The 27,777-nt window shown below is 55.0% G+C and overlaps 2 protein-coding genes across 12 annotated transcripts in view; one reads left to right on the plus strand and one right to left on the minus strand.

Moving 5' to 3' along the window:
• The window catches only part of LOC102087654 (protein CEPU-1), a 282,001-nt gene extending 273,783 nt beyond the window's left edge, over window positions 1-8,218 (plus strand). For 3 of the 5 annotated variants that reach the window (XM_065040473.1, XM_065040477.1, XM_065040478.1), the window contains exons 5-9: window positions 2,217-2,351; window positions 2,970-3,090; window positions 3,423-3,574; window positions 5,265-5,297; window positions 6,614-8,218. In XM_065040473.1, coding sequence (XP_064896545.1) covers window positions 2,217-2,351; window positions 2,970-3,090; window positions 3,423-3,574; window positions 5,265-5,297; window positions 6,614-6,714 — 542 coding nt within the window. In that variant the 3' untranslated portion in view covers window positions 6,715-8,218. The remainder of the gene's footprint in view (window positions 1-2,216; window positions 2,352-2,969; window positions 3,091-3,422; window positions 3,575-5,264; window positions 5,298-6,613) is intronic. The other 2 variants (XM_065040474.1, XM_065040476.1) reach the window with 1 other exon arrangement.
• A 2,338-nt stretch (window positions 8,219-10,556) lies between these two features.
• Window positions 10,557-27,777, minus strand: part of OPCML (opioid binding protein/cell adhesion molecule like) — a 291,768-nt gene continuing 274,547 nt past the window's right edge. For all 7 annotated transcript variants that reach the window (XM_065040482.1, XM_065040481.1, XM_065040480.1 and 4 more), the window contains 6 exons: window positions 23,805-24,037; window positions 22,084-22,209; window positions 21,708-21,842; window positions 21,506-21,626; window positions 20,905-21,056; window positions 10,557-13,306 (listed from right to left, as the gene is read on the minus strand). In XM_065040482.1, the coding sequence (XP_064896554.1) occupies window positions 13,206-13,306; window positions 20,905-21,056; window positions 21,506-21,626; window positions 21,708-21,842; window positions 22,084-22,209; window positions 23,805-24,037 (868 nt within the window). In that variant the 3' untranslated portion in view covers window positions 10,557-13,205. The remainder of the gene's footprint in view (window positions 13,307-20,904; window positions 21,057-21,505; window positions 21,627-21,707; window positions 21,843-22,083; window positions 22,210-23,804; window positions 24,038-27,777) is intronic.

The following is a 27,777-nucleotide window of genomic DNA, read 5'->3' on the forward strand; positions in this document are numbered from 1 at the left end:
AGAAGTTCCCACCATCCATTCTAGTGGAGCAGGACCGGTTCCTCTGGGGGAGCTCCCGGAGCCGGGGGGCCCCGGTCCAGCCACATCCCGAGCATCCCGGAGCTCCAGGAGCTTTCGGGGACAGGGACTGTGGCAGTCGGGTGCTCAGTGCATCGCTTTAGCTCCAGCTTGGAGTGGAAGGATTGCAGAACAATCCCAAACAGGATTGTTCTTATGCTCAGGGAACTCGGAGCTTCACCCAAAGCAACTTCTATGTCCCCGTGCAACCCAACGAGCAGATAAATGTCTGTCCTGCACCCCGTGAGCCCCAAGGGAGCGCAGCAGTCTCGGTGACCCTGCTGCTGTCTATAAAGCAAGGTCTGAGCTTACAGATTGTGTTTATTTAACCCCGGCCCCGCTCCCTGGGTCCCATCTATTTGTTTTTCCATTCCCGGCAGTCAGTAATGAATGAGATTTGTCCAGCAATCATCAGGCTTCCCATTATAAATAGGCAAAAATGCAGAGGCCAGGGAGCGAAGCGGTCGGGCAATTACTCTTGGTCACGTCTTCACCCCTTGGCCAACGTGGGCAACAGCAAAGCAGCTTCAGGGACCCGGTTTTCCGGCAAAGCCACTTGTGCGGGGGGATGACAGGGGACACGGGGGTGTCCCCATTGCCCGGCATCACCCGCTTCGCCAGCATCAAGTGATACTCTCGTGGCAGGCATCCCTCATGGTAGCTTATTTCTGGAGATGTAAGGAAGCAGGATCTGGCCAGAGCCTCTAGCAGGGCTGGTGTTTTTAATACTGTCATCATCGTTATCCAAGCATGAATAATTCCCAGATGGCTCAGGGCAAAAGCAGACATCAACTCCGGCGCCCAGCATCCCATTCTGTGCCAACCCAAAGGGAACCAGGCCCCAAAACCCCAAACGCTTTGCTCTCTGCCTCGTCCGATTCCCGTGCACGTATCTGAGACCTCAGCCCTGCGCCGGCACAGACGCCTTAATCTCTCAATTTCCCGAGCTTCTGCAGGCGGAAAGCTGACCCTCGCAGTTCCTTTAATGAAGTCTTGTGCCGGGTAATGAAATGCACTCCAGCTAATTCGCTCCCAGATCAAATCAGGGCCGTACAGCGAATTTTCGCCGTGTGCGAGCCGGCTGCGGCACGCTCGGGGAAGGGCCCTCTGTTACTTTAGCAGCAGAGCGTTATCTGAGACTGCACAAACCGAGCCAGATCTCCGCGCAGAGCATCCGAAGGCCACCGGCTGTGTCGGTATTTTATCAGCAGGCAGCGCTGTGCTACAGAGCAGCCGATTCTAGGTCAGCCATGAAAGGAAAGGATGCTTTTCCTTGCAACGCATAGTGCTGCAGACCCGCCGGATGTAACGCTGCAATTTGCGCGTGTCCAAAGGATGTCGACTGGGGGGTGACACCTTCACATCTCGCCCTTCTGTCGCATTAAATACCGATGAACTCAGCGGTTTCATCCCCGAGCCGCTCGAGCGGGAATTTTGGCATTTTGCACGCATTTGTTAGGAGCAAGACATGTGCAGTCGACAGGTCAAGCGTGACGAGCCGTGACCCATCGGGTCTCGCTGGTGGTAGCCGAGAAGGAATCGAGGGGAGCCCAGGATCATCGGGCTCCATCGGGCTCGCTCCCTGGGGACCACGGACCCGCGCTCGGCCTCTCCACCATCAGCACTCGCTCCCCGAAACAGCTGTCCGGAGCTAATTTATTTCCTAATGCTGCAGCCATGTTAATTTATAAATTACACTGGTAATTCGGGCTGTTATTAATTTCAGATGGCGTAGGGCAAGCCTAATTAAAATATGACTCCAATTGCCACACATATGTACCAAGGACTACCGTTTAAAATTTATAGGAATATTAAGTGTGACACTGGTCTCAGAGATGCTTCGCACGGTAATTACGGCATCTCGGCAACGGGAGATGTAAATGTAAAGGAGGGAGAAGTTGTCCTTGTTTGGTGGCCACTGAAAATCTGCTCTTGCCATTAGTTTGGTGGCAAGCGGCTTTTCTCCAGGGTGTGTTGCACAGGGCGCAATATTGGTGAGCATCACTTCACCCATCCTGCGCATGATGGGGACATTGTCTCCAGCAAGTGATGCTTTCAGCAGGCCTGGGAGCACTGCAGAGGTGCCGGTGCTTTTTGGCAAGGGTTTTTTTGGGGCATGTCTCCCCATCCCTCACAGCCCTTTCCATCTTTTCCCGCAGCCGTGGGCTTCATCAGCGAGGACGAGTACCTGGAGATCACGGGCATCACGCGGGAGCAGTCGGGCGAGTACGAGTGCAGCGCGTCCAACGACGTGGCGGCGCCCGTGGTCCAGCGAGTCAAAGTCACCGTCAACTGTGAGTAGCTTGGGGACAGATATGGGGAATGGCATTTTGGTGGAGGGGAGCAAGGGGAAAAGAGCCTTCATCCCCCAGAGCCGACAGAAGGGACAGTTTCGCAAGCAGGTGGTGGTTTGCCCTTTGTTTTTACCCCTGCTTTTCGAGTTCCACTTTGTTCCACCATCTCCTCTTCAGCTATCGCCATCAACGTGGGTTTTCTGCTCCTGGTGAGATGCAGTGCCGGTGACCTCCGGGGAGAGAAGTGAGCAGTAAATAGGAAATATTTGTCTTGAGAAAAAATGAGAGAGGAAAAGCAAGAGAGCAAGGAAGAAAACAGCATGTTTTTGTGCTCAGATAGGGGTCAAGACCCTCCTGAACTCCTCTCTGGCCATTCTTTTTGCTACTCGGGGTTAGCTCCAGTGCCAGGAGGACCCTCCAATGGGATGTGGCATCAGGTCCCCCATAAACCCCGGACAGCAGCACCAGAGCATCCAGAGCTCTGGGTGGGCTCAGAGCTGCTTTTGGCTCCTTTCCTAAGCACAGGGAAAGAAAAGGGAGCCGGAGGAGTCCAGGGGAGGGGGCAGGATGCCGTAGGGAAACCAAGTGTTGATTCCAGGTTTCTCCTCCTCTCCGCAGACCCCCCATACATCTCGGACGCCAAGAGCACCGGGGTGCCGGTGGGGCAGAAGGGCATCCTGCTGTGCGAAGCCTCCGCCGTCCCCTCCGCCGACTTCCAGTGGTACAAAGACGACAAGCGGTAAGAGTCCAGCAGCTTTGGCATCGGGGTCGTGGCGCTCGGTCAAATCGCCGATAGCCCTCGGCACAAGCAGCAATAGGATTCCGAGGCGCAGTGCAAAATAGATGAGGACTTTTGGAAGGAAGATTATTTTTTTTCTCAGAAGCTTTTGTAAGATGGGTTTTGGCATTGATCTGGGCAGAATCCGCGATTCTACAATTCATGCGTGATCGCCGCCCCAGCTCAGTGTCCCAGGTGTCCAGCAGGACAAGGGGGATAGAAGGTCATGAAAAACGGGGCCCTTCTTCCATCACCATCCCCATGACCTTATCCCCTTCTCCGTTCTCTCCCAGGCTGGCTGAAGGACAGAAAGGCCTGAAAGTGGAGAACAAAGCTTTCTTCTCCAGGCTGACTTTCTTCAACGTCTCGGAGCAGGACTATGGCAACTACACCTGCGTCGCCTCCAACCTGCTAGGGAACACCAACGCCAGCATGATCCTCTATGGTGAGTAGTGCTGCAGTAACCGGCCGGGAATGGGACACAGCTTAACGGTGAGATCGCCGACATGGGGCACACAGAAAGGTCTTCCTCGTCTTCTGCGTTAGATGTGCATTTGCTGTTGAGCCTTGGTGTTTCTGGTGTGGATCAGAGACTGTGGCAAGCTCAGGGAAAGCATGAAAGCCTCAGAACATATCTCCAGTGCCAGGCCCCACGTGTGCCACAGTTCAGAGGCGTTCAGCACTGTGCAGTTGGTGCAAAGTTAGGACTTGGCTCCAGGTTTCCATCCTTCCGCTATGGCAGCTACCAAGGAGACCCTCTGGTGGAAGGCGTCTGTTTGTATTGAACAGAGGAGAGATGGAGCTCCGGCTCATCACGGGAAACCCGTGGGCTGGCATTAATCCCCATTACGAGCGTTTGAGGGAAAGCTCTGTTTTCCTACACCCTTCTTGTATTGCAAACTCTTCCGTAGCGCGTACAAAGGATGTAACTAAAGCCACCCAGAGGGGACAGAGGACCCCGCCTTCCCTGGGAGAGATGGGGCATGGCAGGGTCCCAAGGCAGGGGCTTGGTCAGTTTGTAGGTTTGAGGGGTCGCAAGAAATGGAAGCAAAACCCAGTCGCGGGAAGGAAGCATTGTGGGGTAGGAGGAAGGGCATCCTTAGAAATCCGCTCTATTTGCTGCCGTCTTCCCATGTGAAATATTTGCAGAAGGCCATGCCTGTCGCGTGTCTTCATTCTGTCATTGTTCATGTGTGTAGAAACCTTTTTGGTTCAGCAGGAGCCACTTAGATGGTGCGTGTCACCCTTTGCAATGGCCACAAAGCATCCCTCCCCACACCAGTGTACCCTTTTTCTTTCCCAGTTAGTTTTGTTCTCCCCGGACGGGGACAATGCATCGGCAAACCACCACCATCATGCCAGGCCCCGATGCAGCACAGTGAGACCCTCGGTGGTGTCATTTACATGAGAAGTGAGGTTTTTGGGGACAATTTTATGAACATCCCTCTTTTTTGGGAAGCTGAGGGCACATTTTATTGTATTTCCCCTGCAAATGGAGGTTTAATCCCCATGGGTATCGTGACAGGAGCCTTTCCGGGGCCGTGCAACGGAGGCTAATGTAGCGTGTGTCTCATAATCCTTATTTTAATCTATTTTTTGAGGGAGGTCAACCGGTGCTTTATTTAACATGTAGCACTCGTTATTAGAAGCCCGTCACCTCATTCGGCAGCTCATTGGGCGACGTGATGGAGCGCTCATTGAAACCACATCATTTTGAGGTTCAGGGGGAGAAAGCAGCTCTCAGCTTCTCTCCATCACAAGATCCCGGTCCCTTCTCAGGAGCTGCTGTCGGGCAGTAAATTCATTTGGGATTTTGCGGGTTTTTGAGAGGGCTGTGTGCCAGAGGAGGAGTGCAGGGCTGAGCCGAGCCCCCAGGTTCCCCCAAATCTCAGCCCTGCTAAGGGCGCAAAGGAGGACTTAACCAGGGCTCCCCTCTGGGTCTGGGGTCCCGCAGGCTGTTTGTCTCTTTGACCCTGAGGAGCAGGACACAGTGTCAGCATCAGCATCCCTCTCGCTCCCCCGTCCGCTAGTTTTTCCCATCCCCGGGTCAGGGCAGGCCGAGTGCGGCGCCCCGAGCCCGTGCTTTCCCTTGCCTTTTTGCCCTAACTTACCCTTTTTTTTGTTTTAATTTTTAGAAGAGACAACTACTGCTTTGACACCCTGGAAAGGTCAGTAATTTGGGGAACTTTCACACTATCAGATTCCCACCCTGTTTTCCCACGGGTCCCTCTGGCTCTCAGCTCAAATAACCCCTTCAGGAGCCACGTCCCCTGCCGCTCCCATCTCCCACCCCACCACTCTGCGGGTTTAGGGATGAATTAGTGCTTTTTTGCCAGTGTCCACCCTCCCATCCCATGTCTGTGCATTGATGGTCCGTGCTCTGTGCACGCCTCGTCTCTCCGCGCTCCCTCCCCATCCCCAGTGCGCAGGCAGGGACATCTCCATTCCTTTTTTTCATGTCACGGTATGAATGGGTCTTGCAGCGTTTCCTCCCCTGGGATGCTGTTTATGTCTGTTTTTGGGAGAGTATTAGGCTGGAGAGGTGTATAGTTTGCTTCTTGACATTTCTCACAGCCTAGGGATGACTTGTAGATGTCAGGAAGGCCGTGGAAGGTAGGACAGGGACCATCATGTCTCCAGGTCCCCTCACTCTCGGCTTCCTGGCCACGCCGGGATTTGGGGCTAAGCGGGAAGAGGCGCGAGGCATTGGGGGAGCGTGTTGGCAGAGCACTATAGGCAGGAGAACAACTGGGTTTTGAAGCGAGGAGATGTGTTCTGGGTCAGCAACAGAGAGGATCGATCTGTCCTCAAGGGCAGCGCTGCTGTTTGCAGCAGCCCAGACACCTTCTCGAGATCTTTGTCCAGCGTAGTGTTCCCCTGCACCAACTATTTGGTGCATTTTTGTGCAAGCCACCAGCTCAGGCCACCTCCCCACTCTTTCTAATGGAGACCTATTTGCTCCTCACCTCCTGCAGCCCCCAAGGTGTGGATAAGCTTGGCTCTTCTTGTCCACGCTCCTAGTCCCATCTCCTTCTTATTGAGCTCGTCTGGGCCCAGGGGCAGGTGCAAAACACCAATTCCCAAGCGTAGCGGTGCCAGATGGTGGTTTTTCCAACCCCCTCAAGGAAGACAAGTGGGAACAACAGGGCGGTCACCCCTGTGGTGGCTTGTTAGTGCCGATAAGAGCATGGGCAGTGTCGGGCAAAATTGTCGTTTATGGAGCAAGTGAGTTTGGGTCAATTTTAAAGGAAGAGCACAGGGAGTCGGAGGAGGTCGGTCAGTAGTGATGAGCAGGGGACAGGGAGTTGGGGCCAAAGAGGGTTAAATCCTTAAGAATGGGGTTGTCAGGGACAGGTGATAGCGGATGGTGGCACCTCTTGGAATCTCTCAGGTGGCCCGGATTGCGTATGTATGTTGTTTTTGTGTATTGAACGGTTGGATCCGGGCCGGCGTCTCACCGTGCGGGCACTTCTCTCCCCCGCAGGCCCCGGCGCGGTGCACGACGGCAACAGCGGCGCGTGGCGGCGAAGCGGCTGCCCCTGGCTGCTGGCCCTGCCACTAGCCCAGCTCGCCCGCCAGTTTTGACCCCCGGAGCCGGCCCGCGGAGCGGCGACGGCGTCCAGGACCACGGCCAGCGAGCGCCGAGGAGAGGAGGAGGAGGAGGAGGAGGAGGAGGAAGAAGAAGTGTTCACCGTTTCCGAAAATAATCATAAGAATTGAGAGAGTATCCGGCCAGGCCACCTCGGGGAGGGGGAGAGAGGAAAACATGCAACAAAAAACCCAACGCAACGGGAATTTGGAGAGAGGAAAAAAAGAGAAATAATCCAAGGCTTCCTGCTGAAGATGCAACACGACTGAGTCTTTTAATTTTTTCCTTTTTGTTTGTTCTTTTTTTTGTGTCCCGCACCCCTTTTCCCACCCTGGTCCCCTTCCCCCGCGGGGACCCCTCCAGCCGGCCGCACCGGTTTTCTCCTTTGCCGAGATATCCCCATCTTCTCATGGACTGTGCCGCCATTTGTGTTCCAGGAAAAATATATATATATATATATATATATATCTTCACGTTCACATATATATATATATGTATGTATAGTATATAGATCTTCAACAGTTAGCACACCGCTCCAAAGGGAAAGGGAGGACGGAGACCGGCGTCGAGCCGCACGTCCATCGCACCACCTGCGGACATCGCCGACGATAACGGGATTCCACGATTCATTTTATTAATTATATTTTCTGATATGAGCCTAGAACTCTTAGTTCCTAAAAAAACAGAGATGCAAAAAAAAAGAGGGGAGAGAAAATGAGGAAAAAAAAAAAAGTAAATTAAAAAAAAGGAACCGGAGAGGGGAGCAAGCGGAGAGGAGCCGTCGTTTCGGATGCAGAGGAGCCGCCCCGCGCTGAAATCCCCGGAAACCGGCCCAAACAAGCGGTCGTCCGAACAGTTCCCGCCGAGGGCGCGGGCGACTCGTGTCGAGGCGGAGATGCCGAATCTTTTTACGGGATATATATATACAGTATATATAAATATACATATATATATATATAATTTTTCTTTTTTTTTTTTTGGTTAGCGTTCTAGCCACGGTTCCCTGCAGGGTCCTTCCGCTGCCATTACTGCATGCTGTACACGGAGTTAGGTGTGTATCGGTCCTCATCTTGGTCCCCGCGTCCCCTCCTTTCCCACCCTTGGGTCACCAGGGACGAAGGGACGCGAGGTCCGGGGGCCGCCCCTCGTCCCCAGCCCCTTTGCGGTGGACTAAAGCAATCCGAGGGACCGAGGGAGATCTATAGAGCTCAGTTTTATAATTTTTATATATATATATATATATATATATATGTATGTATATGTGTGCGCGTGTGTGTGTGTATATATATATATATATAAAAAACCAAATTAAATTAGGAAGCAAGGGAGCCGTCAGCTGGAGCGCGGGCCCGGCTGCCCCACGGCGCATCTCGGCGGGGGCCTCTCCTCGGTTTTCCTCCTCGGGTTCCGTTCCCTTCTCCGCGGCCGGGGACACGCGGGGTCCGGGCGGGCGGCGAGGGGGCTCTCTCTGCCTATCCATTAAAACGATTGTTCCATGTGGCCGCTCCGTCTGGTCGTGGTGCTCATTGCCGCATCGCCGGGGACCGGGAGGGACACGGGGGGAGGGACCCCGGGCGGGAGCACCAAATAATCATGAAGGCTCCCGATAGCATCAGAGAGACGTTCCCAGGACAACATCGGTGACCCCAGCGCGGACGCCGCGACAAGGTAAGGCTTTGAGGAGGAGACAAGGAGGACGCAGCACAGAGTTCCACCCTAATCCTCCAGTGCAGGATCCAGCTGAAACGAGTCCTGGGAGAAGGGGAGATCCAGCGACACAAGGTGGGTGTTGCAAAGTGGGCACCCCTGTGCAAAGGCACGCAGGGGGCAAAGGATGGTGAAACGTAGCCCCATGTTTGTGTGTATGCTAAACCAAACCGCCCTCGGGGGGCCAGGGAGCATTGGGGCAGCTCTGGGCCATCTTCTTGGTGTTAGGATGTTTGTGTAAGGTTTCTCGGTGTATTTGGTCCTCAGCCTCGATTGTGGTCTCCAGGTCACCTTTCTCAAGGCGCTCTGGATGGTTTTGTAGGATCACAAGCCGGTCGTTGATACTGATTTATCTTGGTTTTGTCTTGTTGACCTTGCCATGAGTTTGTGCCGCTAAAGAAATGGAAACGGAGAGAGATGTAAAGGGATGCTGAGGGATGTCATGTTGTAGTTGTGAGATGCGGGCACTGGGGAAGGGGAGAGCCACGTCCTCAAGGCTTACGGCACATCCCAAGCGAGGGACATGGGCAGCTTTCCCTATTCCAGGATCGCCATGGCACAGGAGGCAGCCCAGCCCCGCAGGGGTCAGGCTCCTGGCCCCCCTCGTTTACAGGCAAGTTTGTTGTGGACAGTTTTTTTTGTAGCAGAAATGCCTGTGCCTGGGGAAAAGAAGGCGAGGGTCTTTGTGCGTATTTCAGGAGTCCCAGGGTGTCTGTCGTCGGGCCCGCTCAGTAGGAAAGGCAGCGCCCAGACGCTGCGGGATGCAGGGAGGGATCTAATGCGGTACCCACGGAGGCGTCCGGAGGTGTGGGGCTGTTTGCCTCACATTCTCCCTGCAATGTAATATGTGTTGGTAGTTTAGGTATAGCTGGGGCAAGGACGTGAAAGGGAACGTATAGGTTCGGAGGCGGCCGGTTCTGCCCAAGGTCCGCAGGCTTTGCACCGGGGTGGCCATCCTTTCGGGACCCCTTTACTGTGCAGGTTTTGGGAAGGACTTACCTGTGAGCCAGAGTCAGTGGGGTGGACATTGGCAGCGTCTGCAATGTATGGAGCTGCAGTAGCCTGTAGCAGTTCTGTTTGTGCAGCCACCTGCAGCACTTCAGAGATGGTACTCGGAGGCAGGAAGGTTTGCCACAGGGTCAGGGGAAAACCTCTCGGGACCAGGCTCTGGAGTGTGTGTTGTGCAGGGTGAAGAGAGCCCTGCGGCTTCAGAGGGGATCACACAAAGGAAGGAACCCCTGGAGGGCTCCAGTATCATCTCACAGCCCCCACTCCCCCCCACTTCCCGCGCTCACCCCAGGATCGGCGGGACGTGAGCTGCACCAGCAGCCGGTAGCAACGAGAGGACAGGACATCCAGAGGCAATGGGGCAACAGCCACGTCCTGGCTCGTGCCCAAGCCCATCATAGCAGCCTGTGTCCCAAAGTATTGCAGCAGTCTGATCTATATTAGGTGAGCTTGGGGAATGATTTCTCTCATGGGTGAATTAGGTTCGGTGTCCCAAAGAAGCGGGAGGAGCAGTCGGCTGCCCCAGCCCCTCGTTCATAGTGTGACCCAGAAGTGGTGTTGGGAAGATGCAGAGGGTCTCAGCAACTCATCCTCGTGGTCCTTGCAGTCTGTGTCCTTTGCTGAAATCATCGTGGTACCATCAGCTGATGAGAAGCACAAACGAGCCTTAGTAGCATGCGGGGTAGGTTCAGTCGTTTGGAGCAGGAACGGTTGCCAGAAGATGGAGAAGATGCCGGGAAGGTCTCAGTCGCCGCACAGAGGCTCCTGAGAGCGCCGCTTCTACCCATTTCAGGTGAGAGATCAGAGCAAAGCCGGTCCTGATGCTGCAGGGGCAACATAACAGGTACGTGGTTACACACCCAGGGGACCCACACAGGTGGGATCTGGGATGCATCAGGTTACTTGGAGAAGGGGGAGCAGCCCAAAGGGCCGTGGGTTCCCGGTCCAGGGGCTCTGAGCTTCAGTGTTGCAGAAGGCGACAGAAATAGGCTTCAACTGAGTGTGAGGCGAAGTCACAGGAGCGAGGGAGGTCTCAGGCGTCGGGGACACTTTGCTGCTCAATGGGGTGGGCTCCATGTCCCTCCCTGGGGGGCGCGGGGTCTCCAAAGCAAAGCCCCGAGGGTACAAAGTTCGTCAAACTTTATTGGTACACTGCACAATCACAACCATCTCTTATTCTCGCCGAATTAGAAAAGGTTACAACTACAATGTAACATGCACAAATCTCAGGTAGTACAGCCACCCTCGGAACACAACGATCGACGGAAACTCAAGACCGGCCGTCAGCGGGAGAGACCGGGGCGCCACGCACCCCCCAGCCCGGCCGCCCCCCGAGCGTCCAAACGCAGGGCCGGCCCCCAACAGCCAACACGTTCCTCACAACGGCACGTTACACGTCACGAGAAAGTCCAACGCCGTCCTGGCGTAAGCACAGGGGAGCCGATCCAGCCCGGGGAGAGAAATGGGGGGTGCGAGGTGTTGGGACACAGCCCTGGGTTTGCCGGCCTTCACGAGCATCACGCAGTGTCCTCCTTATGGTCTTTGTTCTACACACCATGGCCTCTGGTCTGTGCGGCTCGGGCTAGTTAAGCATTTCTGCCACCAGCAGGGAGTAATTTGCAGTTGTGGAGGCCGCCAGGGGGAGGCACAGACTGGTCGGGTATCAGCGCCCGCCAGTTTCTGAGCCCCAAGGGTCCTGTAGGACTCGGCACCCACAAAAGGACCCGTGTGCCACCACAGCGGCCAAAGACAGCAGGGTCTGCGCTCTGCAAAGGCGCCCAGGGCCGGGGGTAGGACCACAATCGCCGCGAGCGCTGCCTTTGTGAGACACACACGGACAAGCAGAGCAGCACAACAGGGACGCAGGACACGGAGTCGCCGGATCAGGACCCACCAGGTACGTCCGCATGTCGGGTCCGCGCCAGAGCCGTCCCCGCTTCGGGATACTTTGTTTTTTGCCATTCAGCCGTGGTACATGTTGAACATCCAGAGTGCGAGGCAGGAGCATCCTTTGAGATGTTGTAGCTGGTTGTAGTATTGGTATTTTGGGTATTTTGGTGCCACCACAGGTCCCAAGGAGAGGCAAGGACGAGGAAAGGGTATGCCCACATCGAGGCCGGGGTGGTGGCCCACAGTTGTTTGCGGTGATGGGTTTTTCCTTGTAATAGTGCCAAAGGCAGCCCCAGCTTCCTCGCGGGCACGGAAAGCGGGGCAGCAGGGTAAGGAGGTTTCAGTCGTGTCAGAGTTTGCAACAGAAAGACAGCTTGTGTGTGTCCATCGCTCTACAGCCCCGCAGCTCGCGGAGGGAGGAGAAAGCAGCAAGGCATGGCGAGGACTTGGGGCAGGACCGGAGCACATTTTGTACGCTCGTGCAGTGTGTTGTTGTATAGGTGAGTCTCTCTCTGTTGCCAGCCTAGGATTCTGTGCCAAACATGACTTGTAAGGAATCGGACAGGAGGGTCCGTTGTAGGACCAAGATTCCAAAGCGTTCCCAGGTGGTCACAGAGCACCAGAAAGGCTCATGGTCACCGCCACGTACCAGGAGGATGTGGCAGCGGGCACCACTGGGTGCACCATTCTGTAGGCAGGGAGGCCAGGTAGCAGGGACAAGGGACAAAGCTCTCTCAGCGGCTGGAGGAAGCAGAAAATGGAGTGTGGATGAATCCAGTTTGTTGCTGAATGCATATTGTAGCAGGGAAGATGGGCAGGCAGCTAGTTAGGGGCACAGGAGCCAGTTTTGTCTCCGCCACATCGGTGCAGCAAACGGACAGAGCCAGAGCCTCTGCTGGCGGGTCAAACACCTCGATGTCTCATCAGGCAGGGGGGAGCGGTGGACGTGAGTAGCAGCAGAGCAGGAGGGTTGCAGATTAGGGGTCCTCCCACATGGCGTCGTGACTCGGAGAGCCAAAGGGTACGGGGAGGACATGCTGGGAGACAGACCAGGGAGACGCGGAGCGGCCAACAGAGGCAGAGACTGCTCGGTCCCGTCCTCCGTGGGCCGTGCGGACAGGTGGGAGCGTCAGAGCTGCAGGAAAATGGGTATTTTGTTTTCTGGCATTTAGCCGTGTGTTGCTGTGCCTCTGGCCAGAGATGGCTGTGCTTTTGAGACGCCCACCACGGGGAGCCAGGGCGCTTCTCTCTGGGGCTCCTGTTTTCAGGAGAGCAGGTCTGTGTCCTCAGGATGGCGAAGGGGGTACATACAATGGTAGATGGGTGAAAGAACAGCCCGAGGTGTAACCCCGGGCAGAGAAATGGCCATCATGGGCGTCCCCCTAGTAACAGGCAGCCAAAAGCCACACTTGGGCCATCCCTCGAGCTGGTGCTGTGGCCTCAGGGAGCGGGAAGGGGCCGGCGACGTCGGGGGCACTCAGGGGAGCAGCTTTGGTGCTGACAATCGACTTAGACGACCGAGAGGGCAGAAGGCTGAGCCGAGGGCTTCATCCTCAGGGTCCTTATGGGCATAGACGGCTTAGCAAGACGATGACATGGACATTCTGGGCGACGGCTCCGGGCGGCTCACGTCCCGTCAGCTCTCCGCTCCCCACGTCGGGGAGGAGGAGGCGGCCGCAGGGAGGCTCAGTCCCGGCTGGATCGCGTCCCCGGAGCGAGGGCGGCAGGCGTACGCCATAACCGGCGGCGAGCACGATCCAGAGACGCGGCCGCCCCGCACCGTGGCCAGTCCGACAACGAGAAGTCCCCGGACGGCACGGCGGGCCGGCCCCGCGGTGGGGGGGAGGCGTGGGGGGACCTCCCGGGACCCTCCGCTCCCTTATCAAAAGTCGAGGAGGAGGCGAGCGAGGAGGGCGGCCCAGAGGCAGAGGCCGGCGGCTGCCCGGGACGCTGCGTTGCCGCCGTCGTGCACTGCTCCGGGCCCTGCAGAGGGGAGAGAAAAAGGGGAAGACGGGTCAGAGTCAAGGCTAGAGCTGAGGGGAAATGTTTGAGCAAAGGGACATGACTTACACAGCATCCCCCCAGCTCCCTTCCACCTCCCACCCCTCCTGCCAGTCACCCCCTAGGCCAGCATGGTCGTGAAATTCCCTCTCAGGGGTCGGAGATTTATCTGTTTTAAGGAGAGCATTGCAGGCGTTGTTGTTGGCACGTGGCGGAGGCGTTGTCGAGGAGGAGAGGAGAAGGAAGGATTTTTGGAGGAGGTGAAGTTGTTGTTAGGGGAGGTAGTTTTAACAGGGAGGCAGCAGCCGGCACTACTCCACTTGGAGGAGGTCATTCTTGGTTTTGGATCCCAGTTGCCTGCAAGTCGGGGGGGGCACCGTAGGTACCTCACGCCTCAAGGTTTGTTTGGGGCAGAGGAGTTAGTTGAATAAGTATTTTAGTTGCACGGTGTGTGTCGCAGATCAGTCATCGGTAGAGGAAGGGAAGTGTCGTGAGGGAGAGAGCGTCATGGAGACTCATTGTCTGACTCTGCCGAGAGAGGTGGGAGACAAGCGTGTCCCAAGGCTAGACATAATGATTGCATAATGTTTACAATGAGGGTGGGAAAATACTGGTAGAGGACGCTCTGAGAGGTGGTGAGCGCTCCATCTCTGCAAGCAGTAAAGGCTGGGCCCTGAGCAACAAGAAGTAGTTAAAGATGTCCCCGCTTACAGCAGGGGCGTTGCACTAGATGAGCTAGGAAGGTTCCTTAGGACACAAGATATTTTGTGAAAATATGAATCAATGATAGGTGGGTCCTAATCCAGGGCTGCTTTGTGTGTCACAGACATTTAGGTTGGCCATAGCAGTGGTGAAGCGGCAAAGCAGGACATTTTTTACAGGGCAAAAGGCGAGGAAAGCGGCCAGGACGCACGTCACGGGAGGCAGCTGGTGCGCAGGCTGGTGTTCTTAGGGTCGGTGATGAGGAGTGAGTGACAGAGCCATCCACCAGCCGTGAAACAGCACAGAGCAGCAGAGATGCATCAGATAGCTACCAAGATACATCACAGAGCAATGGAGACGTGTCATAGAGCAACAGACACATGGCACAGAGCAACACAGACGCATCACAGGCAGAGGTTGGGTGCGCATGCTGGTGGTGGGTCACAGTGCATGGGTGTGGGTGTCACAAGGGCACAACTATGCATGGAGAGGCCAGGAGTGGAGCGAGAGAACCACCAGGACCAGAGGGGATGTGAGACCTCGGTGCTCGGGAGCAGCAGGAACGGCCCACGGCACTCCAGGCTCTCCAATGAGGGAGACGGCATCACAGGAACATGAGGAGCCCGAGGTACGCAGGGCCATGTCGGGGTTGCACTGGGCGAGGGGGAGGATGGGGACGTGTGGCCGTTGGGGTACATGTGCGGAGGTTTGTCACATTTTGTCAGGCAAAGGCTGTTTATGTGCAAAGGTGAGGGTAGCTGGGAGAATAAGGGTGCCTGTCGGAATAGGATGCGGAGGCCCCTTGAGTGAGGTATCAGAGGTGAGAGTGGGCAGGAGTCAGCCCCCAGTCACAGAATCCCAGAATGTTATGGATTGGAAGGGACCTTGAAAGCTCATCCAGTCCAACTCCCCTGCTGGAGCAGGAACAGAAAGAGAACATTCCTGGACAGAGGTCATGTTTGGTGAGTTGTTGTTGTAGCGGAGCTACAAGTGCTTCCAAGCTCTTCCATCACGGGAGCCAGACAGTGAAAAAGTCAGGCCTAGTCGGGGGGGGGATCTTGTGTGAGATGCAGACCGATCAATGGTATAGTGCTATGATGTTAGTGTTAAATGTCACAGGTAAGGGCAGTCAGGATTTAAAGTGCAGGAGAAAGACGACAGATAGAGGTGGAGGCACGTTTGCCGTCGTGAGTAGTTTAGGCCTTGTAATTATGGGGTGGGGGCAGTAAAGATCCAGAATTTGCCATGCAGGAGACTTAAAGCAGGTCTGCAGGCCTTTCCAACTGGGTTTTTGTTTGATCTGAGCGTGAGCGGCCATGGGGGAGCAGGTCCCCACCTCAGCGGGTCTGGCCCCTGGGAACGTTAAGAGTTTCTGTGGCATTGCATTGAGGAGGTGTTTATTTGTATGGCATGTTTGTGATATTTGTTGCACTAGTGGTGCGGGGTCAGGTCTTTATTATTAAGGGTTGTAATAGCATTGAGCATATGTATCTCAATCCAGGAGAGGAGTTTTGTGTGGTTATTGTATTTCTCTGCCAGTCTGCGTTGGGGGAAGTGAAAGGGCAGTCTCCAGGGTCCCAAACGATGAGCTTAGCCTCCTTAGCGAGACATTGTCCTGTGTGTCAGTTGTATTTCCATGTGTTGTTTTGGAGGGAAGAGGGGCTGACGAGGGGGTGCAAGGCTCGGTGCATCTGGGCATCCACAGGGGAGGAAGAGTGTGGATCTGAGCTCGGACACGCAGCGGGGAAGGGTCGGCGCACTGGACGCAGTGTATGGATGCTCCAGGTTGGGTAGCCTCGCATCTCTGAAGCTGTATAGGTTGGTTTTTGATGGGAGAGGTAGGCGGGGAGATGGAATCACCGTGAGATGGAGCGTAGGGCATGGCCGGCATCCTTTGCAAGCAGAGAGCCAGCTGACATGATGGATGTGAATGTAGGGGCACCTGTGAAAGCTGTCAGGCAGCACAAGGGGAAGAGCCTCGTAGGCAGGCGGCCAAAGCACATGGGATGAGCGAGCTGGGACACTGCAAGACATGGGGGCTGTAAAGCGGGACACGTAAGCACTCAGTCCAGGTACTAAGATATCAGAAGGGGGCCGTTTAGTTTAGAGGTAGAACTGCCATTACTTGGAGCATTACAAAGGTCCAACAGGTTTTTGTTGGGGAGGCAGTTTAGCAAGAGCGGTATGTAAAGCAAAGGAGTGGGTAAATCTAGAGTTATTAATTGTGTGAAATGAAAGTAAATATTTTTGACTCTGTGTTTGTTCACACTATTTTGTTTGTAGTTTTGGGTCTGGGTGTCTCATGGTCTGTCTCAGTTGGTGTCGCGTTGCGTTCTTTGTGTAGAAGACTAAGTAGTGAGTCACAGAGCAACACTGGTTGCTTTGCCCTGTAATCCCTGCCATGTAGTCACGTCTGGCTCGGCGCTGCTCCGCCTTGCCTTAAGTCAGGATTGCGTGTTAGGGACAGCCCTTTTGGTGGAGCGCGTCAGTGCCCCGTCCAGGAGGCCTTTTAGTCGGTGTCTGTGTCATGAGGTAGGCTGTGGTTTTGTATAGGTTTGTGCTTGCCTAGTTCTTGTGTCAGAAATCTGCTTGTCTAGTGGTGTGGTGTTTCTTTAGCTTGGTGTCTGCATAGAGGTTTTCCAGAATATAGGTTGTAGAGCATGGTCTCTGTGGTTTTAGTTCTGTTTCGCCGGGTTCCATCTCTGAGGGTAGCATTAGCGACAGCAGCATGCTTGGTCTCCAAGGCACACGTCCTGGCTCCCCTGCAGTTAGACCTGCACCTCCAAAGACTCAACAAGTACAGTCAGCTAACTACAATGGTTAACTCTTACCTTGGCTGCTCCTCTTCTGTGGAGCTGTCTAGGGCCCCAGGTAGTAGGTGTAGCCCAGAAGGGTGGAGAGAGCTGGGACAGAGCCCTGGGCCCTGCTAAGTGCAGCAGCCTCCAACAATGAAGAACAGCATTGGCTCTAGCTGCTGTCACTCACAGAGGGGGTCCCAAGGCCCCCCAAACCCCAAAAATGCACCCCTACTGCTCCCAGACGACACCAGTCTGACTTTCCTCTCACTCCACACCGAGACTCCAGGCCATGTAACGGTCAATCTCTGCCCACTGACGTACAAAGACACCCCACAATATCGCTACACACCTCGGGAGCGTGACCTCCACGTCATTAATGCTGCCCCAGTAGCATCCCAGCCTTCCTAGATGGAATGACTGTGGACTACACTTGACAGTGACAAAGGCCGACCTTCAAGATTCATACAACTACCACCCCCTGTACTGCCCAATGACACCCTACCTCTGAAAAAAGACAACCTGCCTTCAAGATACTCCACGCAAAGCCCTGGCCACCTCACCCTCCATCCTACGTGGCCCTATGACAGCAAAACCAACAACTTATTATGCCTCACCAGCACACACTTTCCTGACGATGGAGGCCACACGCAGCAACAAGTCTGTCCATAAGTGACTAACTTCCCAAACAGTTTCTTAGATTCACACCCTCACTCCATTCCACACATAACTCGGCCACTAGCACAAAGTCAACCCTCACTGAGACAACACCCAGACGTGTGCCTAATCACATAATGCTCTGACTCCCGATTGTCCACGACGACACTACAAACCCTACCAGGCACATCAACGCTGCATCTTGACTAACATGATATGCCATCTCAGGCGCTGACCCCTGCACACTGCGCTAAGTGCCCGTGTGACCCCAGCTATGTAAAGCCTACCCTGACCCCCTCCCAAACCCCTACACAGAGTACAACAGAAACAAACACCTATCCTCTCACACAAAGCAGAAGTATGACCGCAATAATACCCTTCCGCCGCACGTGTAGCGACCTCCTAGCCCACCCAAGCTCCCTAAGACCCTCTGACTTGCCTTGATGGCATACATGTATACATCCTGGATGGCAGGACAAGGGGTAACAGGTTCAAATTGGAACACAAGAGGTTCCACTTAAATTTGAGAAGAAACTTCTTTTCAGTAAGGGTAAGAGAACACTGGCCCAGGCTGCCCAGGGGGGTGGTGGAGTCTCCTTCTCTGCAGACATTCCAACCCGCCTGGACATGTTCCTGCACTGGATGATCTCTTGAGATCCCTTCCAACCCCTAAGATTCTGTGATCCTCGCCCACCTTGTAATGCCCATAACAAACCTCAGGACACACGGGAAAAATGCTCACCCCTAGACCACACATGACTACCCCCCTCTAACATTGCCAAAACCTACAGAACCCACTCCACAGAACCAACAGGTACATGCTCTCCCCGGTGAGCAGCAAACCACTAACAGAACTCTACGCCACCGAGTGCCAGATGTGATGCTCCTGGGACCTCCTCTCCACCCAAACAGAACTAAGCAACTCTCAGCTATTAGCCACGCTTCCTGACTCGCCTGCCACAATCCCCTGCTGCCCCCACACTAACGCATCGGTCACGTTTGCCCTCCCCCGATGAGTTCGCCTTGGTGCTGGCAAGTAAGTTCCTACCATTTCACCACACGACCCTGAAACAAGCTGGTACATAATAATAAACATGACAGGCTACATACTGCCACCACACGGGCAGTGACCACACAATGCGCTCTCTGCCTTGCTACCCTGCCTGCTCCCAAGGACAAGACACAGAACGCAGGCACGGCAGACAAAGGACACCCCAAGACATGGCACGTCATGAGCCACTGTGGCTCTCAAACACTGACAACCCCATCACGCACTTAACACACGTCTCTAGACCGCTACCTCTCACATTACATATGTTCACCTCCTACAAAACAACACATCCATACTACCCTGACCTGCCACCGGGACTGCGTGAACCGCTGACTCTCGCCTGCATTGCTGAGACACGCCGGAATGGAAATGCACACGTCCTGTATGGCTACTGCTCCCTTGACACACCTGCCCAGACCCTATACGCAACCTTTCAGACTATGAAAAACCCCACTACAAAAACCACAACTGTTGCAAACACAGAAGCTTCACACCACTTGCTTACAACAACCCCCACACTTGACACACAAGGGACACAACTCCTTGGCCCACTTCTTAAGGGTAGAACTAGCCCTTGGACACAATGGCACACTAAAAGACCACACCTACCTGTATTAACCATGACCTGCCAGAGCACAGCCTTTATAGCAGAGGCTGGCTGTAAAAGCATGCTGTCCAACACACGCAACCAGCGCATCATCCCACGGGACAGACTGCAGAGGAGTACTCTGCCACCCTTCACTTCCCACAACACGAGACCTACGGAATACAACCTATCTAGGCACACAAAAACTAAGTCCACACATTCACAGAATGTCAGAGATTGGAAGGAGCCTCAAAAGCTCATCCAGTGCAATCCCCCCATGGAGCAGGAACACCCAGATGAGGTTACACAGGAAGGTGTCCAGGCGGGTTGGAATGTCTGCACAGAAGGAGACTCCACAACCCCCCTGGGCAGCCTGGGCCAGGCTCTGCCACCCTCACCGGGAAGAAGTTTCTTCTCATATTTCAGTGGAACCTCCTGTGTTCCAGTTTGCACTCATCATAAGGATATTGGCCAAAACCAGTTTATCCAGCCACAGGAGATGATACATTCAGTATAGGCTGGATTGTTATTTATGTATTGACAACTAGCTAATGAGCCACAGACCAGGCTGGCTGGCCTATAAGGGACATGGGGGATGTGCTGGAGGGCACAGGGCTCCTCCTTCTGATTTGCCTGGCCTGGCTCAAAGGGAAAAGCTGAGACTCTGCAATGTGGCCTGAGACTTGCCAATCTTTCACATTCACCCCTTCCCCCGAGACTTGCCCCTGCACAGCAACTGCCCTTCTGCACAGATGCTGTCTTGTGACTACGCTACCATTCACAGTTCCCCAAAGGCGCTTCTTCACGGGGTACATGGATACCAGCAGCTGCGTTGGGTCCCGCTTCCCTATCGGCATCGCATGCTTACATTTAAGATCCTTACAACAGCCCCTATGTGGGAGACAGGGCCCCACTGCAAGACTATGCTTTGCACGTGCTGTACACCCTCCCAAATGCTAAGGTGATGACAGCACAGATGCGCTGATTGTGCTAACAACCTCCCCTGGTTTCCGGGTCCATTCCCTCCTCTCCCTCGGGCCAGTCCCCCACCTGAGGACGGTTCACTCCTACTGGCCACTCTTGGTCCGAGAAGGCCCAATTTGCCTTGCCCTAATGCCAAGAGGCTCATGCTAGAAACATGCCACTGCTACACACCATCTGCAAAAAACCCCAGCACGATACACCGGCCCTTCCACATCTTCCCGCCCGCGCCGACTCACCGCCGCAGATGCCCAACACGTATTGCCCCCGCGCTGACCTTTGACGACTACACAGCATGTCCTGCCACTGCAAAAACACCACAACAACTGCTGCTAATCCTGCCAATACAACACCGACGACTAAAACCCACGCCACGTGGCCAAAACGCGTGCTTACCTGGACCGGGCCCCCTCCTCAGCCCTGGACTCCAGCGACGCCGCGGCTCGCCGGGAGCTTTGTCTGGGAAATGCCGACCGTCGCCCAACACCGCTGCAGAACCCCAACTCCCGTGGTATGACACACCCTGCCCGACACCCATTTCTGAGCGCCCACTCAGGGCGATGCTGATATCTTCATCTGATGTGTCCTCTCCCTGGGATGTCACCACTGGCAGCTCCTGATGTTCCACAGCTGTACAGGCTGTGCTCAGATGCTCTATCTCTAACCGCCCGTGCGCCTGGCTGCTGCCTTCTCTTCTTCCTCCACCTCTTCCTTTTCCTCCTCCTTCTCCTCCTCATCTTCGCCTCCGTCATCTTCACCCTGCTCATCCTCTTTGAACTTTGCTGCAAAAAAAAAAGGGCGCACCTACCGTACAGGATGATGCTGGCGTTGGTGTTGCCCAGCTTGTTCGTGGCCACGCATGTGTAGTTGCCGTAGTCCTTCTCCGAGACGTTGAAGAAGGTCAGTGTCGACAGGCGGCCCTTGCTCTCGATCCGCACGCCCTCCAGCCCGTTTGCTAACCTGCAGGGAAACGCCAAGGATGATGCTCTGTGTGCCACGCTGTCACGCTGTGACGTTTTGTCTTACCTCCCCAAATGACCTCCCCATGCTGTTGGCCGTCGCTTCATGTTCCCCATCTGACTCCCTGTGTCGCGCCAAAACTGAGCCCTTTGTGCTACTCCGCTACAAAACAGCAACCTGCACTCTCAATCCCAAAACCCGTCCCGCGGCCGGAGCGACATGGCTTTCAGAACCGCCTGCCCCTAAAGTTGCCGTTGCCATCCCCTGGAGCAATGACCCTGGGGAAGCTTTGGCCCTTAACCCAGTTCTCACCCCCACTAAAACGACAGGATCCCGACCTGCCTGAGCGTTATGTGCCTGGCCGCCTCCCCACCTCATTCTCTGACATCAACAGTCCCACAGTTGCCCTAAGCCTCCCGCACCCCTCTCCAACCCCCGCAGCCCCTCACCTGGTGTCCTCCTTGAACCACTGGAACTCCGCCACCGGCACAGCCGAGGCCTCGCACTGCAGGATGCCCTTCTGGCCCACCGAGGCGCCCGTGTTCTTGGCGTTGGAGATGTACGGCGGGTCTGCAGGGATGCCGCACCCCGTCAGGCCGGGCTCTGCGCCCGCCGGCCCTGCCATCCCCCTCCCCGCTCCCCGGCACTCACAGTTGACGGTCACTTTGACTTTCCGCACATCTGGGACAGCCACGTCGTTGACGGCGCTGCACTCATACTCCCCAGACTGCTCCCGCGTGATGCCCGTGATCTCCAGGTACTCGTCCTCGCTTGCGAAACCCTGTCCTGCAAAACGTCCCAAAAACATGGCGCTGACGCCCTATCCGATGGGAATCTTGTGCTGACACCTACAAAGCATCCTCACCCTCCCACCGAGGACAAAACAAAGGAATGGTAACTCCTCTGTCTGTCTCAGACACCAGCCGCCTCTGTGACACGCTAACCCCCTCGTTAGGGAATACCGTATGTTCCATGAGGACCAGGTGAGACCCTTCCTCAGACCCGGATGGCCCCGCCGGGCTCTCACCTTTCCCGGACAGGTGCCGCCACGTGACGGTGGGCTCCGGTCTCCCGAACGCCAGGCACATGAGGGTGACGCTGCTGCCCTCGTTCACTGTGATGTCCGAGGAGATGTTGACAATCTGGGGGGGAACTGTAAGACACAAAGGAGACAAAAACCAAATGTCAGCACGTGGGCTCACCTGCCCACCTCACCGCTGCGAAGTCCCTGGCTTGAAACCTGCCCTGTTGATGGGTGACGCCGTCCTCCCCCTCGCCCTGTCTGTTTCTCCCACCCCTCAATTCCTGACCTTGTGGACCTAAGGAGTCCTCTTGAAGCCCTGACCGCCAGCTCTCCTTATGGTCCACAACAAGGCTCGTGTTTGAGCATCTCTAATAAAGCTACTTAAATTCAAGAGTGTCTGCTTCCTGCAATACTGGCTACAGTACTTTACTCCATCCCCAAATACTCCATCTCAGAAATAACCTAGCCATCCTGACAGCCATCCATATCCCTTGCCTACGACCTTGGATGCTTTTACTCTTCATCATCTCATCCGAAATGACCTTAAGAGCTGGCGTGGACATGGAGAGCGCGGGGACCCCACCGGATGCCTCCGTACCCTGCCACGATGGTGATCGTTGCCTATCAGGTTACCAGGACTTGCAGAGGAACATCTAACAACCTTCAGTACATTTCTATAGATTACATTGGGCAGGCTGACCGGGATGGTGGCTCGAGGGTGCCTGGATGCTTTACGAGTGAAGTGTCCTGACGGCGTTGGGTGGAAAAGCCCCTGGGATGGGTGGCGGGGATCGAACCATGCCCTGTCCGCGTGAGAAGGATGCGTAACTACCTACACATCCACGTCAGGGGCTTCTCAGAGATGTGTTGGGGCCGAGAAATTTTACAGATTTCCTCATTGCAAAATCAATACCCATCAGCTGTTTGAAATTAAAGGAGAGATTAGGTCCTGGTTTTATACACGCTTTATTGTATTCTGAGAGCTTTCTACTCGGCCAGATAAATCTTCTTTAAGAGGATTAGGAAACTTTCATTATCTTTATCTAACCTGAACTAACACTTCCTCTGAAAAATTAATCTAGAGACCGGACAAAAGCCGGTAGCCAGCGCGTAACTGAGAGGATCCAAAAGCGGGGTTCGCCTCTGACCTGGATCTCCCCGTCAAGAGCGGCCTGGGGAATGCTGCTTTGAAACCCAGCGGCGTTGGCTATACCTACAACTTCACCTACTAAGCCCCGTGCCAAAATCACAGATTCATTGAATCATTCCAGTTGGAAGAGACCCTCAGGATCATCCAGTCCAACCATAACCTAACTACACCGTGTACCTAAGACATACTGACATTCAGTTGTGTGACCAAGGACATGGCTAACGACGCCTTGAGATGACAAACTGAGCAACATGAGTGCCCGGCAGCAGGGATGGGTCATGTCCATGGTGGAAATAGCCGAGCGAGGACGAGGTGCGGGATGCCCGCTCCGATTCCGGTTCTCTGCCACACGTGATGACCGTATGAGGTGGCAAAACTGAGACAACGCAAGGACGTCTCCTCCCTGGCACTGTGGACGCTGGTCTGCGCCCCTGTCCCTGTGCCACTCATGCCTCGAGGCCAGTACTGTTCATCTGATCCCTACATCTACATTGCCACAAGGTCCTCTAAACTCTGCCCGAATCCAGGCACCCATCCCTATCAGTCACCTTGGCGAGAGTACAATGAGACCTACCTTGCACGATGAGATGGACCCGCGAGGTCTTGGGGTGATTGTCTGTCTGCACGGAGCACGTGTAGGGGCCCTCATCGTAGATGTCCACGTTGTGGATCTTGATGCTGTACTGGGTCTTGGTGTTGGAGAGGATGACCACGCGGTTGTCTATCGACCACTTGTCATTGCCGGCGTACAGGATGGTGCTGCGGTTCAACCAGGCCACACGCGTCACCCTGTCGTCCACAGTACACCTGCCAGGGAAGAGACGGACGGTTGGATGTGCGGGCCTCCGTCACCCAAGATTTTATACAAACAGAAAGTTCCACAAGATCCACAGCAAATAAAACCGTTACCTTTGCCCTCCCTGAGCCGCACGGACTTTGCATGCCTCCCCGCGCTCGCCCGCCTCTGCCATCCCCCCCCCTTGCCCTTGCTGCACACAGAGAATTTCAAATGAAGCTGTCAAATTTGCTGACAAGTTCGGCTTGACGACATGGCCCTCAAGTCGTCCTTGGGGGGACGGATGCGCCCGCCCCCGAGACCCAGGAGCCGCAGTGCCAGCATGGGGACAAGGGAAGAGGAAAAATGGCTGGACATGGTTTTGCTGGCATACAGGGAATAGAAGACGACGTTCGGATAAGTGGCTGTAAATCCTACGAGTGCCTAGGAAATGCGACGTGGCCGTTCCCCTTATTTATTTCCTTCCTGGCTTGCTCCCTCCTGCTCTAGACGCTCCGGTCCACGGCGCTGACTTACACTCCGCAAAGAATAGACGGGGGGAGGGAATTAAAATGTTCTTTGAGAACACGGCTTCTCCATTCAATATGATAGATTTTTCTCAACCTGTTTACTTCTGGCCTTCTCTACCACCACCACAGTGCCCGCGGATGAACCACCCGGCGCTTGGTTAAATTAAGAGCCCTGGGTCTCTCGGGAGCTTTGCCTTTCCTGCCTGAGGAGCACGGGAGAAGATTCTTCTCTCGGTGTTACAGCACAACAAAATGACCAAGCTAGGTGCGAGCTTGTGCCGGCAGCCGCTGCGCTCCGTGGCTGCCTGTCTTAGAGAAAAGACAGCTACAGTCAATCAAAACACCTGTGCGAGTCCCTCTTCGCATGCCTGTAAATTCAAAGAGGGCCTGCGGGGCTGTCCCTGTCCTCATCCCCTGCATCGCGCCTCTCCTGCGGAGGATTTGGGAGCGTGCTATTTCTCCCTTGCTGGCGCTGCATGGCCTCACCTCGCTCGAGATTATTAATCGGGTGGAGGGATGGAGCGATGCTCGGCGCGTCTCAGGCTCCCCCCGGGCACACGGGTCGGGGAATGAGCCGTACATCCTCCCGCTAACTAGAGATTTTCCCTTGCAGGCACCGTACATCTCTGCCGGGTGCGTCGGCAAAGACGGATGGTCCCTGCGCCCGCCACGGTGACGCCACCATGCCAGGAGCCCGACGTGCCCTGGTACCCCCGGCGACGCCGCCTCGGCTCCGCCGGACCGCAGCGGCCTCGTGCCGACCGACAGCGGCGTCCTCGTCGGGAAGCCAAGCCCTCCCTTTGCTCGAATTAACTGGGGGAGAGCCGAGTGCGGCCGAGTGGAGTCGGGCCCTGGGGGATTCCGGTCTAGTGGACTATTACTGCTGTCTCACTTCATTATAATGAATAATAAAGAGATACTTACACGCGCCTTCTGTAAATTATTCATTGCGTGCGCTGAGAAATCAGGGCAGCAATATGTAAAACAGACAACTTGCATGTCTGCGCTCGTATAAATATCTAGACTACGGCCCCGCGAGGTACTCTCGGGTCTCCTCATTAGGGCTGAAGACTGAGGACGAGGGTTGGAAGTGACGGGGACGAGGAGCTCGTGCTGCCACTGCCCAGATTTGGCTGCTGTGTGCTGGCTACATGTCCCGGGGAGATTTGGGGTCGGTCTGGGACCCCTGAGAGCCGGAGCGGCTCGTTCTGAGTTTACAGCTGAGATTTATGGCTCTAAGCCGCGGCTGTGCCTGTGTACGTGCATGCCCGTAACATCAGTGGACATTTACACACAACAAAGAGTGAGGAGCACGTCGTGCCCCCTTGCCCATAGCACCTGGTTCCACCCTCAAAACCGGTCAGAGCAAATGGTTAAAAGCAACATTGAGAATCATCTACTGAGACCTCTCTGCTACCTGTTTCCACTGCACCAAGATTATGATAATGTCTCCAGTAAGCAAACAGGTAAAGACACTTCTGCAAAATGTTTAGATAAAGCCGACAAGGTCTGACAAAGCTGGATAACAAAGCGGGCTGGGAGGTTGTCCCTCGAAGGGATCTAATTAAGAACAAAGACAAACCCCCATTAACAGTCTCCTGAAGGCACCGTATCCATGTCTAGAATAAACCCTGCCTTGCGAGTCCAGAAGGGACGAAAGCAAATAAAGTGCCTGTCGGATGGGAGGGAAATCGACTCCTCCTGGCTCCGCAGTTCACTAGGGAAAAAACCCATCGGGAAGGTGGAGGAATTGGCCCGAACCCCCGTTGTCTAGTCCCCATGATGCTCACAATGAAACACGGGCTCTCCAAAAGCCACCATCTCCAGAGACCCCTATCGATCCCCTGGCTCTGCTGGAGCGCAGGGCAATGAACCCGAACGTGGCGATGAGAGAAGACGTGGGAGGGAGGGAGCCGGCGGTGCTGTGACGCTTCCCCTCTAATTGCCCCGATCCCTCATCCTTAAATGCTAATTTTCAGCTTTCCAAGGGATTTTTTCCACTTAGTGTCAACAATACAGATAACTCCACCGACGCGCTCTTTGTGTTCAGTGGCGCAAAGTTACCATCTCCCTCCTCTCGGACCTATTAGCAGACACCCCCGCGTCGCTGCCACAGCGGGGTCCTGGCTGGCCCCATCAATGACACTGTCAACGCGTCTCCTGCATGTGAGATGTCACCTCATCCCCCGCCTCTCCTGGTCCATGTTGTGGACCTTTCCTGTGCTACTGACCCATCCGACTCGAGGGCCACATGCAGGGTATGATGCTGAGGTTGCCCTAGATGTCTGCCCCATGGTGAGGGGAAAATGTGCATGGGGTCAGCATGACTTTTTTATGACTCTATTTTGGAGGGATAAAGCAACACTTGCAAACCCCTCTCTGTGGGTGCCAAGTGTGGGATGCTCAGGACCCCGAAACAACGATGCGTGTCCCGAGCGGTCCGGGCGACCGCTGCTCCCTGGCTGAGCATCTCAGGGGAGATGCTCCTCTTTGGATCGACTCCACACCATCCCGTTTCCTTATTCAACCAAACACACTCTGCTTTTAGATACTTGTACAGCCCTTCAAGCCCAAATCACTCTCCTTGCCTATAGGCAATGTGTCTCATCACAATGACGAACAGAGATGCCGACAGCAGTCACAAACTGGCTGCCGACCTGCTTTTTGGTGGCCAAAATGATGAGGCGAGTCCCTCGATGGCAACGGGGTGCCGCTTCGCCCTGGGAAATTTCCAACCCAAACTAGCTGTCTTGAGGGCGTTACAAACACTCGACGCCCTTCTATTTCAAAAACAATTGTTAATGACATCTGCCCAGCACTTCTAATGGAATTCTCCTTTGCTTTTGGTACTCGCCCCAGCTACGGAATGAACGGGCTCCGAACGCCTTTCTTTCCGGGCAGCTGGAGCAAAAGCAGAGGAGATTTATTTGTAATCATCGGCAATAAACACCCTTCCTCACAAGTCAACACAAAAGAACAGAACCTGGCTGGGCTCCCGCTTCGTTAAAGATGCAAATTACAAGCAGGCCGTGACGACGCGGCTCCTCTAATCCTCTCCCGACAATGTAAACCACCACTTTAGCCGTGGGTACGATGGCATCCACGGGTACAATGGCATCTGCAGGTACAGGGATGCGGGATGCGCAGCCCCGTGGGGTACCCGCCCCGTCCCAGAGCCTTGAGGATGGAGGGGACCCGAGATGTGGTGTTGGGCATCTTAACCTCCTCAGAGGGCTATGGGA

This window comes from Columba livia, chromosome 24 (genome assembly GCF_036013475.1).
Source record: "Columba livia isolate bColLiv1 breed racing homer chromosome 24, bColLiv1.pat.W.v2, whole genome shotgun sequence".
NCBI lineage: Eukaryota > Metazoa > Chordata > Aves > Columbiformes > Columbidae > Columba > Columba livia.